The sequence below is a fragment of the Erythrolamprus reginae genome, chromosome 10 (genome assembly GCF_031021105.1).
Source record: "Erythrolamprus reginae isolate rEryReg1 chromosome 10, rEryReg1.hap1, whole genome shotgun sequence".
NCBI classification, from domain to species: domain Eukaryota; kingdom Metazoa; phylum Chordata; class Lepidosauria; order Squamata; family Dipsadidae; genus Erythrolamprus; species Erythrolamprus reginae.
The window spans coordinates 47436166-47453982 of NC_091959.1; the positions used below are offsets into that span (position 1 = coordinate 47436166).

At 46.7% G+C, this 17817-nt stretch overlaps 1 protein-coding gene across 1 annotated transcript in view; it reads right to left on the reverse strand.

Moving 5' to 3' along the window:
* The window catches only part of DNAH10 (dynein axonemal heavy chain 10), a 141553-nt gene that overhangs the window by 109131 nt on the left and 14605 nt on the right, over nucleotides 1-17817 (reverse strand). Inside the window, 12 exon segments of the mRNA XM_070763165.1 lie at nucleotides 272-748; nucleotides 1771-1927; nucleotides 3283-3490; nucleotides 5760-5924; nucleotides 7192-7343; nucleotides 7478-7650; nucleotides 9898-10074; nucleotides 12507-12683; nucleotides 12854-13024; nucleotides 14382-14576; nucleotides 14794-14992; nucleotides 16223-16413. Coding sequence (XP_070619266.1) covers nucleotides 272-748; nucleotides 1771-1927; nucleotides 3283-3490; nucleotides 5760-5924; nucleotides 7192-7343; nucleotides 7478-7650; nucleotides 9898-10074; nucleotides 12507-12683; nucleotides 12854-13024; nucleotides 14382-14576; nucleotides 14794-14992; nucleotides 16223-16413 — 2442 coding nt within the window.

Sequence of the window (17817 nt, forward strand, 5' to 3'; positions counted from 1 at the left end):
AGTAGATCCTTGGAACAAACTTCCAGCAGACGTGGTTGGTCAATCCACAGTAACTGAATTGAAACATGCCTGGGATAAACATAGATCCATCCTAAGATAAAATACAGGAAATAGCATAAGGGCAGACTAGATGGACCATGAGGGCTTTTTCTGCTGTCAGACTTCTATGTTTCTATGTTTTTATATGTCTGTTTCATTTTAAATTAAAAATTAAAAATAAAAAGAAGAGCCAGTTTTGCCCACCCCTGCGGACCCAGCTGAAGAAACCTACCTCGATGTTTTCTTGTAGAGTGTACAGAACCTCTTTGGCCGACTCGTTGAGTAGCTTCCCAAGGGAGGTGACCCAACCTCTGGCGTTCTCCTGGACCGTGAAGGCCAAGGGGGCCAGCAGCAGGCGGATGCACTGCTCGTCTTTGACCATGGGCTGCTGCATGACTTCCTGCGCCACCTTCATGTAGAACTGCAGCTTCTCGTCGAACACCACGCACGGCGGCTTCTTGGCCGCGAACTTCTCCATGACGATGGCCTTGTCCAGTTTCCACAGGGGCCGATAGCGCTTCCAGCGGTTCAGGTATTTGGTGAGGGAAGCCAGGAGCTTGTGCATGTTCTGCGTGATCAGGATGGCCTGCTCGATGATCGCCGGGTTCTGGGAGATGTCGCTGAAGAAGCTGAAGATGACCGGTTCATCGTCCCCCGCTTGCTGGGGTGGGCACTCAATGCAACTGCCGTGCAGCCAGCGAATAAAAAGCTGCGTGGAGACAAAGGGAGATTATTCTTGGGCTGAGCTCAGCTTTGCAGGAAGGGGGTTTAGTTCTCACATTATTATTACACCAACACTCCGCAGTCTGCAGTGGTTGCCGATCAGTTTCCAGTCACAATTCAACGTGTTGGTTATGACCTATAAAGCCCTTCATGGCATCGGACCAGAATATCTCCGGGACTGCCTTCTGCCGCACGAATCCCAGCGACCGATTAGGTCCCACAGAGTGGGCCTTGTCCAGGTCCCGTCAACTAAACAATGTCATTTGGCGGGCCCCAGGGGAAGAACCTTCTCTGTGGCTGCCCCAACCCTCTGGAACAAGCTCCCCCCAGATATCAGAGTTGCCCCCACCATCCTTGCCTTTCGTAAACTCCTCAAAACCCACCTCTGTCGTCAGGCATGGGGGAATTGAGATATTCCCTTCCCTCTTGGCTTATAAAATTTATTCATGGTATGTCTGTATGTATGATTGGTTCGTTAAATTGGGGTTTTTAAAATTACTTTTAATATTAGATTTGTTTACATTGTCTTTTTGCTGCTGTTAGCCGCCCCGAGTCTGCGGAGAGGGGCGGCATACAAATCAAATCAAATCAAATCAAATCAATAAATAAATAAATAAATAAATAAATAAATAAACAAAAACAAAAACAAAAACAAAAACAAAAACAAAAACAAAAACAAAAACAAAAATATAAATATAAATAAATTTTTGTTGTTATTATTATTATTATTATTATCATCATCATCATCATCAACAATGCAACACAGCAAACGAGATCACTATGCTGGATTTCGTATTCCATCAAAAGTCGGGTGCTTCCCAAGCACCTAGGACTGCGTGATGTAGCGGCGAATTATGTCGATCCCAATAACCACAATAACAACAACAACAACTGCTGTCCTTTGATTTCGCTCTCGGTCAGAGCCAGCCTCTAGCAGGGGAGGCAACCGGAGGCTTAGTAGGGTCTAATGCCCCCATGAACCTCCCCCCAAAGTCCGAGGGGCCTCACCTTGGTTGTTTCCACGCAGTCTCGAATGCACTGGACGCTCATCTTCTCAATTTCCCCCATATTCGGCTGGAGGATGATCTCGGGGGCAGATAAAATGGTCTCCGCCTGGAAGAGTGGGGTGTTCCCTACCACGGCGGCATTGAAGGACTGCAAATTCCTTCAAAGACAGGGAAACAGTCAGAGGGAACCAAACGCCAGAGACCAAAGAAAAAATGAGAGGGATGGGCGGACTTGCTTTAAACCCTGCCCCTCCCCCCCAGCCTATCAAGTATTTAGGAGGCGAGGGCTGGGCAGCAAAGGACAGCCAACGACTTAAAAGTCAGTTGCAACACACCCCAATCAACATCTAAAAAGCCACATGTTTGGATGAGCAGAGACAAAAAACAGCCAGCAACCAAGATTGTTGGATGAGCAGGGACAAAAACAGCCAGGGAAGTGATTGAAACCTGGGAAATGGGCCCTTCAGAATACAACCAGTGTATTAAGTACAGTAGAGTCTTGATTATCCATCCTTCGTTCATCCGACATTCCAGAATATCCAACGCTGCTTGGGGGCATGACTGTAGGCATTTCTGCCCCTCCAGACCCCCCCCCCCCCGGCAACAAGGCAGTTGTGACGTGCAGAGCCCCAAACATTCCCCCAAACGTTGTAATGAAAAGGAAGAAGGTTGTTGTATCAATGGAGTAGAAACTTGCAATAAAACCTCAATATATTTGCAATTCTTAGTGATTTCAAGGCTCTTCTTAGACCCTCTGGATTATCCAACATTTTCAGCTATCCAACTATCAGCCTGTCCGTTTATGTCAGATAATCAAGACTCTACTGTACAGTGTTCCCTCGATTTCCGCGGGGGATGCGTTCTGAGACCGCCTGCGAAAGTCAAATTTCCGCGAAGTAGAGATGCGGAAGTAAATATACCATTTTTAGCTATGGACAGTATCACAAGCCTTCCCTGAACACTTTAAACCCCTAAATTACAATTTCGCATTCCCTTAACAACCATTTACTCACCATTACTCACCATTGGATAAGACACTTAGTGATCCTGATATTTATAAACATAATTATTTATTAACAATAATTTTTTTTTTTGTTATTTATTTGCAAAAACTATTAGTTTGGCAATGACATATGACGTCATCGGGTGGAAAAAACCGTGGTATAGGAAAAAAACCGCGAAGTATTTTTTAATTAATATTTTTGGAAAAACCATGGTATAGGCTATTCGCGAAGTTGAAACCCGCGAAAATCGAGGGAACACTGTACTTGGAAGATGGGGGCTGGGCAGCACAAGCAAAGGACAGCCAGCGGCTTAAAAGCCAGCCGTCAACGCACCCCAATTAACATCTAAAAAGCCACACGCAACAGGCACTATAAATTCCGCACGCAGAACAGCACACGCTGCTAGGGAAGTTCTCTGAAGATGGACTCCAGGACGAGTCCAAAAGATTGGAAGACAAAGTTATCTGGTCCTGGTGGCAAATGCCCAAGACTGGATCCTGCGGACTTACTTCAGAATCAAGCTGGTCAAGCTCTGATAGATTTTCCTTTCCCAGAAGGCGTAATAGGGCACGAGCCGCGAGGCTTTCCCAGTGTTGGTGTTCACCACCAGGCCTTCCATTTTGGTCAGCAGGGGCCCCACCGAGGTGTACTTGCGAACCAGGTGCTCCAGGTCCCTGGACCGTTCGCGCTTGATAAACTCGAAGTAATCCTTCACACCTGCCCAGGAGAGGAGACCAAAGGGAAGTCGCAACATGAACGGCTAAGGAGGGCATTGAAGAAATAATTCATGAGAAATGGCTTCGTTGATAGGCAGGTTTATCTTGCTTGAATTCAGACAAAGGTTTGCAAAACACCCTCTGGAAAACTTCTTGAACCCCACCGTTCACGTTTCAGGTGTTCTCAAGAGCACGCAACAGATTCAAACTTAATACGAACCGCTCCAAACGTGACTGTAAAAAATATGATTTCAACAATCGAGTTGTCGAAGCGTGGAATTCATTGCCGGACTCAATTGTGTCAACCCCTAACCCCCAACACTTCTCCCTTAGACTCTCCACGATTGACCTCTCCAGGTTCCTAAGAGGCCAGTAAGGGGCGTACATAAGTGCACTAGTGTGCCTTTCGTCCCCTGTCCAATTGTCTCTCCTTTCTCTCACTTATCATATATATTCTCTTCCTTTCAGATGTCCTCTCCTCTAAGTTCACTTTCACCCTCTTTTATATTATCACATGTCTATTTTCTTCCTATGTATTTGTGTATTGGACAAATGAATAAATAAATAAAATAAATAAATAAAATAAATATTTCATATTTCCCCAAGAGGATTTTCAGCCTGGTTTTGAAGTTCCCTGCAGTCATGTGACCACATTTCAGGTGCTGTGGAACTGGTCTTTCATGGATGACCAGTTGCAGCATCCTTTGGTCAGATAACAGCATATTGAGATAATTTTGCACATAGTGAACAATTGCTTAACAATCGCAGTGTTCACTCAACGACTCCCATAAAAGGCCGTAAAATAAGATCAGTCACATGGATAAGACCTGCTTCCTTCTTTCTTTCTTTCTTTCTTTCTTTCTCTTCCTCCCTTCCTCCCTTCCTTCCTTGTCTGTCTGTCTATCTATCTTCCTTTCTTCCTTCTCCTCCCTCCCTCCTTTTTCTTTTTTCTTTCTTTCTTTCTCTTCCTTCCTCCCTTCCTCCCTTCCTTGTCTGTGTCTGTCTATCTTCCTTCCTTCCTTCTCCTCCCTCCCTCCCTCCTTTTTCTTCTTTCTTTCTTTCTTTCTTTCCCTTCCTCCCTTCCTTCCAATGGCCCCATAATCCCTTGCATTGGGGTGGAGTCTGGGCAACTGAATGGAGCCGAGTGTTTACTGGCTGGATGCCTTTCCTGTCCCCAGTACAGAGTTTTGTTCAGCAGGTCAATTCTCATTGTGCCCAGAGAGAGAAATATCTCCCTCTATCTAGGATAGAACTCATAGCGAGAGCTCCACCTCTAAGCCACCACACCACTCGTGGATGACCTACTTTATGACTGCCACAATTTACAACTACCTGAGCCATGGTGGCACAGTGGTTAGAGTGCAGTACTGCAGGTTACTTCTGCTAACTGCCTGCAATTTGGCAGTTCAAGTCTCACCAGGGTCAAGGTTGACTCTCAGGTCTCTGCCTTCCGTCCTTCCGAGGTGGGTAAAATGAGGACACAATTGTTGGGGGGCAAGATGCTGACTCTGTAAATCACTTTGAAGGGGCTGGAAAGCACTGTGAAGTGGTATATAAATCCAAGTGCTATTACCCTCCCCCTTCCTTCTTTCCTTCCTTCCTGCCTTCTTTCCTTCCTTCCTTCCCTCTCTCCTTCCTTCCCTCTCTCCTTCCTTCCTTCCTTCCCTCTCTCCTTCCTTCCTTCCCTCTCTCCTTCCTTTCTTCCTTCCCTCTCCTTCCTTCTTTACTTCCTCCCTTCCCTCTCTCCTTCCTTCCTTCCCTCTCTCCTTCCTTCCTTCCCTCTCTCCTTCCCTCTCTCCTTCCTTCCCTCTCTCCTTCCTTCCTTCTCTCCTTCCTTCCCTCTCTCCTTCCTTCCTTCCTTCTCTCTTTCCTTCCTTCTCTCCTTCCTTCCTTCCTTCTTTCCTTCCTTCTTTCCTTCCTTCCTTCTTTCCTTCCTTCCTTCTTGCCTTCCTTCCTCCTGACTCAAGGTTGACTCAGCCTCCCATCCTTCCAATGTGGGTCAAATGAGGACCCAGATTGTTGGGGGCAAGAGGCTGACTCTTGTAAACCGCTTAGAGAGGTTGTGTGAAGCACTGTGAAGCAGTATATAGGTCTAAATGCTATTGCTACCTGTTCGTTCGCCTCAATAGTTCACCTCAACTGGAGACCGCATATTTCACAAGGGTAACCGTTTTGTAAAGGGTAAACGGGCTCACTTCTAATCTCACAAGAGATATTAGCTTCATCTGGCTCAGAAATGAGCAAAGCAAAGTAAGAATTTGGCCACCTACCTGGGAAATGACTGTCTCCTTTTAAAGGAGGGCTCTTGAACAGGTTGGCTGATTCGATCCATAAAAGTTTATTATTGATGTCTTCGGCATTCTTGTGGATCTGATGCACGAGAGATTCGAACTTCCCAATGCCCTGGGTGCACCGTATAATGTAGTCACCAATCCCTGGGAAATAAAGTCATTTGATCAGGCTCAACACCCTACAGGGATGACTGCGGGCTGTTGAGTTGTATCTGCGTGGGTGTGACCAACTAACCATCACAGTGTAATAGAGTTGGAAGGGACCTTGGAGGTCTTCCATCCCAATCTCTTCTCAAGAAGACACATGTCTTGGAATACAGTGGTGCCTCTACTTAAGAACTTAATTCGTTCCGTGACCAGGTTCTTAAGTAGAAGTTTGTGAGTAGAAGCAATTTCCCCCCCCTAGGAATCAATGTAAAAGCAAATGAAAAACCCATGAGGAAAGAAATAAAAGCTCGGAATTTGGGTGGTGTTGTGGTTAGCTCTGGCCCAGCTCCTGCCCCAAGGACTGTGGATGTGGGGGAGACATCCACATGCTGCAGGCCTGTTTTGCCTCCCCCGGTGGAATCTGCTGATGAAGGCTCCTCTGACCAAGAAGACATGAGTGACAGGGAAGAGGAGAGTGGGGCAGACAGCTCAGAAGGAGATCAATTATTTAGCTCCTCCTTGGATTCGGAACAAGAGTTAATGATACAGCCACGCATGTGGAGAGCGATGCATAGGCAGCAACAACTGAGAGATTATTATCAAAGAAAATGAGGCCACCTGTGGTTGGGTGGGGCTGTGGTCATTAGGGAGGCTGCTATAAAGAGCAGCCTGTGGGTTTGGCCATTGTGGAGGATTATCTGATCGTTGTGTTTCCTGACTGCTTTACTGACTTTGACTTTTTGTGTGCTGATGTTTCCCCGCTTTGAAACTAAACCAGAGCAAAGTGTGTTTCACTTTGTGGAAGAAGAAGGACTGTGAATTGCATCACAGAACTGATAAGGGACTTGTACAAATTACCAGTTTGTTTGGAGACGAGGGCTCTTTGCTATACCAAAAGAGGGCTTGGTTTAAGTGAATTTTCATTATAAAGAACATTGTTTTGAATTTTCAAATGTGTGTGTGTCTGAAATTTGTACCTGTGAATTTTTGGGAGGAGTCTATCAGAGAGCCCGACAGAACAGGTGGGAGGAGGAGGAAGAGGAGGAGGAGGACAGTCGCTGCCAAAGGAAGAAGGTGAGGGGAGGGGAATCAAAAAAATCCAAAACTTTAAGGCTTAAAAAAAAAGAGAGAGAGGGGGACAGAGATGCGCAGAGAAAGGAAAACGCTCCGTTTGCTCTGAGCTGTCAAATTCTGTCAAATGTTGGTGTAATATTTGAAAGGAAGATCCTCCCCTTCCCTGGGCTTACTCAGCGAAGATGGTTACCTAAAGAGTTCCAGTTGAGTCTTTTGTAACCGGATCGGAAAACCCGCCAAAGGTCTTGCATGTGCTCATCCAGAAGTTGCATCTCAGCGTCGTTCAAGGTCCCTACCAATTTGTGGTAGTGGTCCAGCATCTGCTTGATGCTGTCCGTGTACCTGAGACCCCCAAGAGAAGATTGAAGAATATTTAGACTTCCGAATGGGGTTAAGAGAAGGAATAGCAGACCTGCCCAGTAAGGAGGCCAAAACATTTACCTCCACCACCACCACCCCGAGCCCTCCACGCTTACCGCAGAAATTTATCCTCCTGCAAAGCCACATTCCTGGCGATTTCAGGCACGGGGAACCCCAGGTGCTCCATGTACTTGGTTTCATTGATCATCTCTCGAAGCACGGGTGAAAAGTTGACCATGAAGCGTGTCGCCTTCTCGCTGGTGCTTTCCACCTCGTCCGAACGAACGCTCTGCGAGGGAGAAGGCTGACCATCACCGGGGTGAAGACTGGGCATCTTTCAGCTGTGGCGAGGGGGGCGTTTGCCCAGGTTCGCCTGGTGCACCAGTTGCGGCCCTATTTGGATCGGGACTCACTGCTCACAGTCACTCATGCCCTCATCACCTCGAGGCTTGACTACCGTAACGCTCTCTACATGGGGCAACCTTTGAAAAGTGTTCGGAAACTCCAGATCGTGCAGAATGCAGCTGCGAGAGCAGTCATGGGCTTCCCTAGGTATGCCCATGTTACACCAACACTCCGCAGTCTGCATTGGTTGCCGATCAGTTTCCGGTCACAATTCAAAGTGTTGGTTATGACCTATAAAGCCCTTCATGGCACTGGACCAGATTATCTCCGGGACCGCCTTATGCCGCACGAATCCCAGCGACCAGTTAGGTCCCACAGAGTGGATCTTCTCCAGGTCCTGTCAACTAAACAATGTCGCCTGGCGGGACCCAGGGGAAGAGCCTTCTCTGTGGCGGCCCCGGCCCTCTGGAACCAACTCCCCCCAGAGATTAGAATTGCCCCCACCCTTCTTGCCTTTCGCAAGCTTCTTAAAACCCACTTCTGTCGTCAGGCATGGGGGAATTAAGATATTCTTTTCCCCTAGGCTTCCACAATTTATGTATGGTACGTTTGTATGTATGATTGGTTTTAAAATAAGGGTTTTTAGCTTCTTTAGTATTGGATTGTCGCATGTTGTTTTTACTACTGTTGTTAGCCGCCCCGAGTCTACGGAGAGGGGCGGCATACAAATCCAATAAAATGAAATGAAAATGAAATGGGCAGTTATAAATGACACCCAGGAGAAGAGATGGAACCCATGCGTGGAAGGGATGAAAAGCCTCCTTGCGGTCGGAAGAGAGTTGGAAGAGGCCATGGAGGTCTTCTACTCCAACCTCCTTGTTAGTGCTATGTGCATAACTAGTTGGGTGTTACAACTATCATCTATCTAATATTTTTCTCTATATATATAGATACTTCCATCTGTAACCTCTCTCTCATTTCTTTTCTTTCTCTTTATATATAAATATTTCTATTTACCTGCCGTCAGGCATGGGGGAATTGAGACATCTCCCCTGGGCCTATACAGTTTATGCATGGTATGTTTGTGTGTATGTTTGCTTTTCATAAGGGTTTTTTAGTGATTTTTAAATGATTAGATTTGTTATATATTTGCGGAGAGGGGGCGGCATACAAATTTAATAAATAATAATAATAATAATAATAATAATAATAATAATAATAATATATAAAGCAAACCAGCAATGTATGTTGAAAAGGTTTAGTACATTGTTGCTATAAGAGCTGGTGATGCAGTAAGCCACAAGAGGGCGCTAGTAGTATCTCTCTTGGGGGAGACTTGTTGTAAGAACTACTGTGTGTTCTCATGTTGTTTTGTATATGTGTCTGTGTTGAGAAGATTGACTGATGTATTTGTGAATGACTAGGATTATTCCTGACTACAATATTTGATAAATGTAAATAATATTTATATACTCAAGCTATCTGGTCTGGTTGTTGTTGTTGTTGTTATTATTATTATTATTATTATTATTATTATTATTATTAATTAGATTTGTATGCTGCCCCTCTCCATAGACTCAGGGCGGCTCACAACAATAACAAAGACAATGTAAGAATAAATCTAATAATTTAAACAACACTATGTAGTGCTACTCATATCTCTGGGTTATTAGCTGGATATCTTTCCGTTTGGCGGGACGCAGGGGAAGAGCCTTCTCTGTGGCGGCCCCGACCCTTTGGAACCAACTCCCCCCGGATATCAGAGTTGCCCCCACCCTCCTAGCCTTTCGTAAGCTCCTTAAAACCCACCTCTGTCGTCAGGCATGGGGGAATTGAGACTTTCCCTCCCCCTAGGCTTATAAAATTTATACATGGTATGCTAGTATGTATGATTGGTTTCTAAATTGGGGTTTTAAATTAACTTAAACCTAAATATTAGATTTGTTTACATTGTACTATTATTGCTGTGAGCCGCCCCGAGTCGGCGGAGAGGGGCGGCATACAAATCTGATTAATAAATAAATAACAAACAAATAAATAAATATCTTTCTCCTCCACGTGTTCCACTGTATATCCTTTGTAACTTAGGAGTAACACAGCTTACTCCTTATCACCTAAGACTCCTGCTCAAACGGGAGATCCCAGGCCATCCCAGACAAGAGAGTGGATCTCCAGGAAGAATTCTACTGACCGGTTCGGGAGCGTCTGGGTTTGCATGGAAGACCAACCCAGCTGACTGGACTCTAGCAAGGAGGGTCTTCTTCAACAGAATCGGAAGCCGTTCTTCGGTGGCGCTCCTCCACTGGTCGTACTTCAGGTCTTCGTACTCTTTCATCCTCTTGGCCACCTCCAGGTATTTTTGCTTCACCTGAAACAGACGCGAATGATTTAATTTTAATTTAATGTATGCCACCCCTCTCCGTGGACTCCGTGAATAAACTGGAGCAGGGGTAACAAACTGGATTTTGACTGAGGACAACATCAGGGTTGTGTTTGACCTCGGAGGGCTGAGAAGGGGAAGGGCCACGGTGGGTGTGGACAGCTCACCATCACTCGTGTTGGGGGGAGGCACCTGTGCTAAGGTAGGACTTTCCTGAAACCTTCCTTCACTCATTATATTCTTCCATCCTTCCTCCCTTCCTATTTTTCCTTCCTTCCTTCCCTCCTTTCCTTCCTATTTTTCCTCCCTCCCTCCCTTCTTTCATTCCTATTTTTCCTCCGTCCCTCCCTTCTTTCCTTCCTTTCCTTCCTATTTTTCCTCCCTCCCTCCCTTCTTTCCTTCCTTTCCTTCCTATTTTTCCTCCCTCCCTCCCTTCTTTCCTTCCTTTCCTTCCTATTTTTCCTCCCTCCCTCCCTTCTTTCCTTCCTATTTTTCCTTCCTTCCTTTCCTTCCTATTTTTCCTCCCTCCCACCCTTCTTTCCTTCCTATTTTTCCTCCCTCCCTCCCTTCTTTCCTTCCTTTCCTTCCTATTTTTCCTCCCTCCCTCCCTTCTTTCCTTCCTTTCCTTCCTATTTTTCCTCCCTCCCTTCTTTCCTTCCTTTCCTTCCTATTTTTCCTCCCTCCCTCCCTTCTTTCCTTCCTTTCCTTCCTATTTTTCCTTCCTTTCTTCCCTCCTTTCCTTCCTATTTTTCCTTCCTTCCTCCCTTCTTTCCTTCCTATTTTTCCTCCCTCCCTCCTTTTTCCTTCCCTCTTCATTCTCCCATTCTTCTTCCTTTCCTTATTTTCCTTCCTTGCTCTCTTCCCATATTTTCCGTTGTCTTTCCTCTTTCCCTTTCCTGTTCCTTCTTGTGTGCGCAAATGCAAAGCAGGGAAACATTTCTCCTTTCGTTTTGTTTTTGGTCTGCCTTGAGTTGTGACAGCCCCTGAACGAGAGGGGTGGTCTTCCTCAAAAGCGTTTTGCCTCTTTCCCACCATTTGGGCCTGTGGATGGCCGTTCGAAGCACTCTTTATAAGAGCAGTGATGGCGAACCTTTCTTCCCTCCGGTGCCAAAACAGCTATCGCGCAAGCGTGAGTGCCCGCACCCATAGTTCAATGCCTGGGGAGGGCGAAAACAGCTTCCCCCCGTCCCCTGGAGGCCGGAAATGGCCTGTTTCCCAAGTTCTGGCGGAACCAGTAGGCTCGTGTTTCTCCCTCCCCAGGCTCCAAAGGCTTCCCTGGAGCCAAGGGAGAAAAAAACGCCCTCCGCATCCCCCTGGAGGTTCCCTGGAAGCCAAAAACGCCCTCCCGGAGCCTCTGTGCAAGCCAAAAATCAGATGGCTGGTGCACACATGTATGTTGGAGCTGAGCTAGGGCAATGGCTCGCGTGCCAGCAGATATGGCTCTGTGTGCCACCTGTGGCATAGCTTCACCATCATTGAGACATCTCCCCCTGCCTATGTAGTTCTAGTGCATGATATGACTGCATGTATGTTTTTTATATTGGGGTTCCTTGCTTTTAGATTTTTAAATGTGTAATTGTTATCTTAGATATGTTATCTTAGTTCGGTAAAAGTTCGGGGTTCGGGGGGGGGGGGTGGGAAGCCCCCCAGCGCGGCTGTGACCTTTTAAAACAGCCGCGCAGCTTCCCAGCTGTCTCCCGAAGCCGAACGCCAAAGCCGAACTTCCGCGTTCGGCGTTCGGAGACAGCTGGGAAGCCGCGCGGCTGTTTTAAAAGGTGACAGCCGGGCTGGGGGGCTTCCCAGCAACCTCCCGAACCGAACCCGGGGTTCAGAAAAATTTTGCCTCTTCTTACGAACTTTTTTCGAGTTACGAACCGGCGTTCGGGAGGCTGCTGGGAAGCCCTGCCGCCCGGCTGTCACCTTTTAAAACAGCCGCGCGGCTTCCCAGCAGTCTCCGAACGCCAGTTTGTAACTCGAAAAAAGTTCGTAAGAAGAGGCAAAATTTTTCTGAACCCCGGGTTCGTATCACGAGTTGTTCGTAAGACGAGGGGTTCGTATCTTGAGGTACCACTGTATATTGTTTTTGTCACTGTTGTGAGCTGCCCCGAGTCTGCGGAGAGGGGCGGCATACAAATCTAATAAATAATAATAATAATAATAATAATAATAATAATAATAATAATAATAATAATAATTGTTATACAACCTACTCTTTTGATCCCAAAGAAACAGATTTTTTTTTAAAAAAATTGCTCTACTTTCAAGGCCAACTCCAAAGCCTTGGGAGGGGCTGTGGAAAGTCCTAAAATCAGGCACCTCCCCTCCGCAACAGCCTTGTTTAGCCATGGAAATTCCAGCCCCCAAATTGGGAGTCGTTAAGTCGAGGGCGTAAGTCGGGTAGCAACGGGATTCCGTCTCACCTCCTTCCCGCGTTCGCTGGCCAGCAGTTCTTCCACCTCCTGGAAGCGGATAATGGTGTGCTTGATGCGGTAGAAGAGAGACCGCGCCCAGTAAATGGCTCCGGCCATCGGAGGGTGGTTCTTACACAACGGAGGGCTGGTGAGGTTGCTGATGAAAATGCCGTTCACGATCTCAAGCTGTTGCGGAAGAGCAGGTGGGAAAGAAGGTTCGCGGTCAGCACGTTCGACTCTCGACGGTCGTCCGTCCGTCCCCCCCGGCCGACTCAACCATGACGGTAACTCGGGAGGAGGGTTTGACAGAGTTCGTTCCCGTAAGGGGGAAGGAAGGGGACAGACCCCGGAATCACCTCCTTGCAATACTGTGCCAGGATATCGTTGAATTTCATCATCATCTGTTTGTTGATGGCCTCCCGGGAACGGATGTGCTTGAAGTTCAACAGCATGTCGAAGGCCGCTTCGGCGGAGCGAAGGGTCTTGAAGGACTCGTCGATGAAGTTCTTGGCTTCTTTCTCGATGTCCTGGAATCAGCCAAGGAAGGGAACAGAAATAAGGAAGGTAGAGAGGGAAGAACGAGGAAGAGAAGGAGGAGAGGAAGGAGAAGAACCAAGAATAGGAACAAGAGGAGGAGAAAGAGGAAGAGAAGAGGAAGGAGAAGGAGTGGAAGAAATAAGAAGGACAAGAGGAGGCGGAGGAGAAAGAGGGAGGAAGGAGAAGGAGGAGAAGAAATAAGAACAAGAGGAGGAGGAAGAGAAGGAAGAAGAAGGAGAAGGAAACATAGAAACATAGAAGACTGACGGTAGAAAAAGACCTCGTGGTCCATCTAGTCTGCCCTTATACTATTTTCTGTATTTTATCTTACAATGGATATATGTTTATCCCAGGCATGTTTCAATTCAGTTACTGTGGATTGACCAACCATGTCTGCTGGAAGTTTGTTCCAAGCATCTACTACTTTCAGTAAAATATTTCCTCATGTTGCTTTTGAACTTTCCCCCAACTAACTTCAGATTGTGCCCCCTTGTTCTTGTGTTCACTTTCCTATTAAAAACACTTCCCTCCTGGACCTTATTTAGCCCTTTGACATATTAAAACGTTTCGATCGTGTCCCCCCTTTTCCTTCTGTCCTCCAGACTAGACAGATGGAGTTCATGAAGTCTTTCCTGATACGTTTTATGCTTAAGACCTTCCACCATTCTTGTAGCCCGTCTTTGGACCCGTTCAATTTTGTCAATATCTTTTTGTAGGTGAGGTCTCCAGAACTGAACACATTATTCCAAATGTGGTCTCACCAGCGCTCTATATAAGGGGATCACAATCTCCCTCTTCCTGCTTGTGATACCTCTAGCTATGCAGCGAAGCATCCTGCTTGCTTTCCCTACCGCCTGACTGCACTGTTCACCCATTTTGAGACTGTCAGAAATCACTACCCCTAAATCCTTCTCTTCTGAAGTTTTTGCTAACACAGAACTGCCAATGCAATACTCAGATTGAGGATTCCTTTTGCCCAAGTGCATTATTTTACATTTGGAAACATTAAACTGCAGTTTCCATTGCTTTGACCATTTATCTAGTAAAGCTAAATCATTTACCATATTACAGACCCCTCCAGGAATATCAACCCTATTGCACACTTTAGAGTCATCGGCAAATAGGCAAACCTTCCCTACCAAACCTTCCCCTATGTCACTCACAAACAAAGGAGTGGAAGAAATAAGAATAAGAACACGATGAGGAGGAGGAAGGTGGAGGAGAGGAAGGAGGAGAAGAAGTAAGAACAAGATGAGGAGAGGAAGAAGGAAGACGAGAAGAAATAAGAACAGGAGGAGGAGGAGGAATGGGGAGGAGGAAGGTAAAAGCAATGCTTCTCCTACTTACTACAACTTCCAGCTTGAACTCCTCCATCACGCCCTTCCACTGGTGTGCACATCGGAGGTTGAACGGGTCAAAGGTCAGAACCTCCATCGGGCTGACCAGGCTGTCTACTCGGTCCAAGACTTCGTCGATGCGCTTGGGGTCCCCCGTCACAGCTTTCAGTTCAGGCCCAAAGATATTGTAAAATTCCTCCATGACCTGTTGGGTTAGATCAGCCTTGGGTGTCCGGCTCAGGAATTCTGGGAGTTGAAGTCCATGAGGGCCACCGTCCCCCGCCCTTGGCTTACATGGAAGCATGTGTGTTTTTGTGTGTGTGTGTGTGTGTGTGTGAGAGAGAGATTTTCAGGGATCCCTTTGGGGAAATTTATTTGGCTCGTGAAACTTTTTTCCCCGACCTCTTTGTGCCCGTTGTTACCTGCAACACGTTGTAGAGGTCCTGGCAGATGAAAGCCATGTAGTCGGTCTTTTCAAAGAGCCGCTTCCGGTCGAATTCCCACCGCGCGTCTCTTCCCGATGCCTCGATTTTAGCCCGGATGTCGAAATACGATTCCTTCCAGATTTCAAGAGTTCGCTTAGCTTCTACCATCTTGATTTTGGCCACATGCCTGTCTTCTCTGGAGTCCGTCCAAAGGACAAAGGGTGGGGCGGAATTTATTTGGTGCAGAAAAAAAAGAAAAGAGACTCTAAAATCCTGGTTGGTTTTAATGTTATGAAGCTAAAAATTTTTTTTTAAAAAAATAATTATTATTTGGCATATATACAGGGGGTTGGACTAGAAGACCTCCGGGGTTTGTTTATTTTATTTTATTTTATTTTATTTTATTTTATTTTATTTACTTATTTACTTACTTACTTACTTACTTACTTATTTATTTATTTTGTCCAATACACAATGAGGGTTTTAGTGGGTATATATCTCTATACACACATAGTAAAATATATCTAAGAAAGAATAGAAAAGAAGATATAGTAATAGAACATAGCAATGAAAGAATAGAAGGAGAGATATAGGAATAGAAGAAAGGTATAGGAGATATAGGAGAGCAATAGGACAGGGGACGGAAGGCACTCTAGTGCACTTGTACTCGCCCCTTACTGACCTCTTAGGAATCTGGAGAGGTCAACCGTGGATAATCTAAAGGTAAAGTGTTGGGGGTTTGGGGATGACACTATGGAGTCCCGTAATGAGTTCCACGCTTCGACAACTCGGTTACTGAAGTCATATTTTTTACAGTCAAGTTTGGAGCGGTTAATATTAAGTTTAAATCTGTTGTGTGCTCTTGTGTTGTTGTGGTTGAAGCTGAAGTAGTCGCCGACAGGCAGCATATGATCTTGTGGGCAATACTTAGATCTTGTTTAAGGCGTCTTAGTTCTAAACTTTCTAGGCCCAGGATTGAAAGTCTAGTCTCGTAGGGTATTCTATTTCGAGTGGAGGAGTGAAGGGCTCTTCTGGTGAAGCATCTTTGGACATTTTCAAGGGTGTTAATGTCTGAGATGCGATATGGGTTCCAAACAGATGAGCTGTATTCGAGGATGGGTCTGGCAAAAGTTTTGTAAGCTCTGGTAAGTAGTGTGAGATTTCCAGAGCAGAAGCTACATAGGATTAGGTTTACAACTCTTGAAGCCTTCTTGGCTATGTTGTTGCAGTGGGCTTTGGCACTTAGATCTTTTGTTATTAGTATACCAAGGTCTTTAACCGAGTGGGGGTTATCTGTGATAATTTGATTATTCAGTTCGTATTTGGAGTTCAGATTCTTCTTCCCAATGTTCCTTTCAACTTCACTATTCTATGTCCTACGCTATCCCGGGACCAAAGCCGAAAAGGAGAAGGATCTGCCTCTTACTTGAACAAGGTCCGCAGGTCCACCACTTTGCAGACCCTGGCCGAGATCTCCCAGGCGATCCGTTCCATCAGAGGGACCATCCGCTCGTCCTTGTTGTAATGCCGCGAAATAATCCACACCATCCGCAAAGCGTTCATCAGAGAAGGGATGGTATCCAAGACGACGTTGAACCCGGTGCCGTGGGTTAAATTCTGCCCCCGGGGGGTGGAAGCACCCATTACAATTCATTTCGTACCCAGGACAGCCCAAGGGAGGGAGGGAAAGAAGGGTATGGGGCCCGGGGTGGGGGGGAATCACCCGGCTTTTCAGATAACTATGCTTTAGGGCAGGGGTCTCAAACCATGGCAATTTTATGACTTGTGGACTTCAACTCCCAGCATTCCTCAGCCAGCACCTGCTGGCAGAGGAATTCTGGGAGTTGAGGTCCACAGGTTGAAGTCCACAGGGAACGGAAGGGAAGGGAGGGAGGAAGGAAGGGAGCAAGGAAGGAAGGGAGCAAGGAAGGAAGCAAGGAAGGAAGAAGAAAAAGGAGGGGGGGGCAGGGAGGGATGAAGGAAGGAAGGAAGGAGGAAAGGAAGGAAGGAAGGAAGCAAGGAAGCAAGGAAGGAAGCAAGGAAGCAAGGAAGCAAGGAAGGAAGCAAGGAAGGAAGAAGAAAAAGGAGGGGGGAGGCAGGGAGGGATGAAGGAAGCAAGGAAGGAAGAAGAAAAAGGAGGGGGAGGCAGGGAGGGATGAAGGAAGCAAGGAAGGAAGAAGAAAAAGGAGGGGGGAGGCAGGGAGGGATGAAGGAAGGAAGGAAGGAAGCAAGGAAGGAAGGAAGGAAGCAAGCAAGGAGGAAAGGAAGGAAGGAAGGAAGCAAGGAAGGAAGGAAGAAGAAAAAGGAGGGGGGAGGCAGGGAGGGATGAAGGAAGCAAGGAAGGAAGAAGAAAAAGGAGGGGGAGGCAGGGAGGGATGAAGGAAGCAAAGAAGGAAGAAGAAAAAGGAGGGGGAGGCAGGGAGGGATGAAGGAAGGAAGGAAGCAAGGAAGCAAGGAAGCAAGGAAGGAAGCAAGGAAGGAAGAAGAAAAAGGAGGGGGGAGGCAGGGAGGGATGAAGGAAGCAAGGAAGGAAGAAGAAAAAGGAGGGGGAGGCAGGGAGGGATGAAGGAAGCAAGGAAGGAAGAAGAAAAAGGAGGGGGGAGGCAGGGAGGGATGAAGGAAGGAAGGAAGGAAGCAAGGAAGGAAGGAAGGAAGCAAGCAAGGAGGAAAGGAAGGAAGGAAGGAAGCAAGGAAGGAAGGAAGAAGAAAAAGGAGGGGGGAGGCAGGGAGGGATGAAGGAAGCAAGGAAGGAAGAAGAAAAAGGAGGGGGGAGGCAGGGAGGGATGAAGGAAGCAAAGAAGGAAGAAGAAAAAGGAGGGGGAGGCAGGGAGGGATGAAGGAAGGAAGGAAGCAAGGAAGCAAGGAGGAAAGGAAGGAAGCAAGCAAGCAAGGAAGGAAGGAAACAAGGAAGCAAGGAAGGAAGCAAGGAAGGATAACTGTGGCTCCTTTTTCTGTGGACCCAACCGCAGATGATGCTCACTGACCAAGGAGAACCATTTTAGCGTTAGCATTTGGGGATTA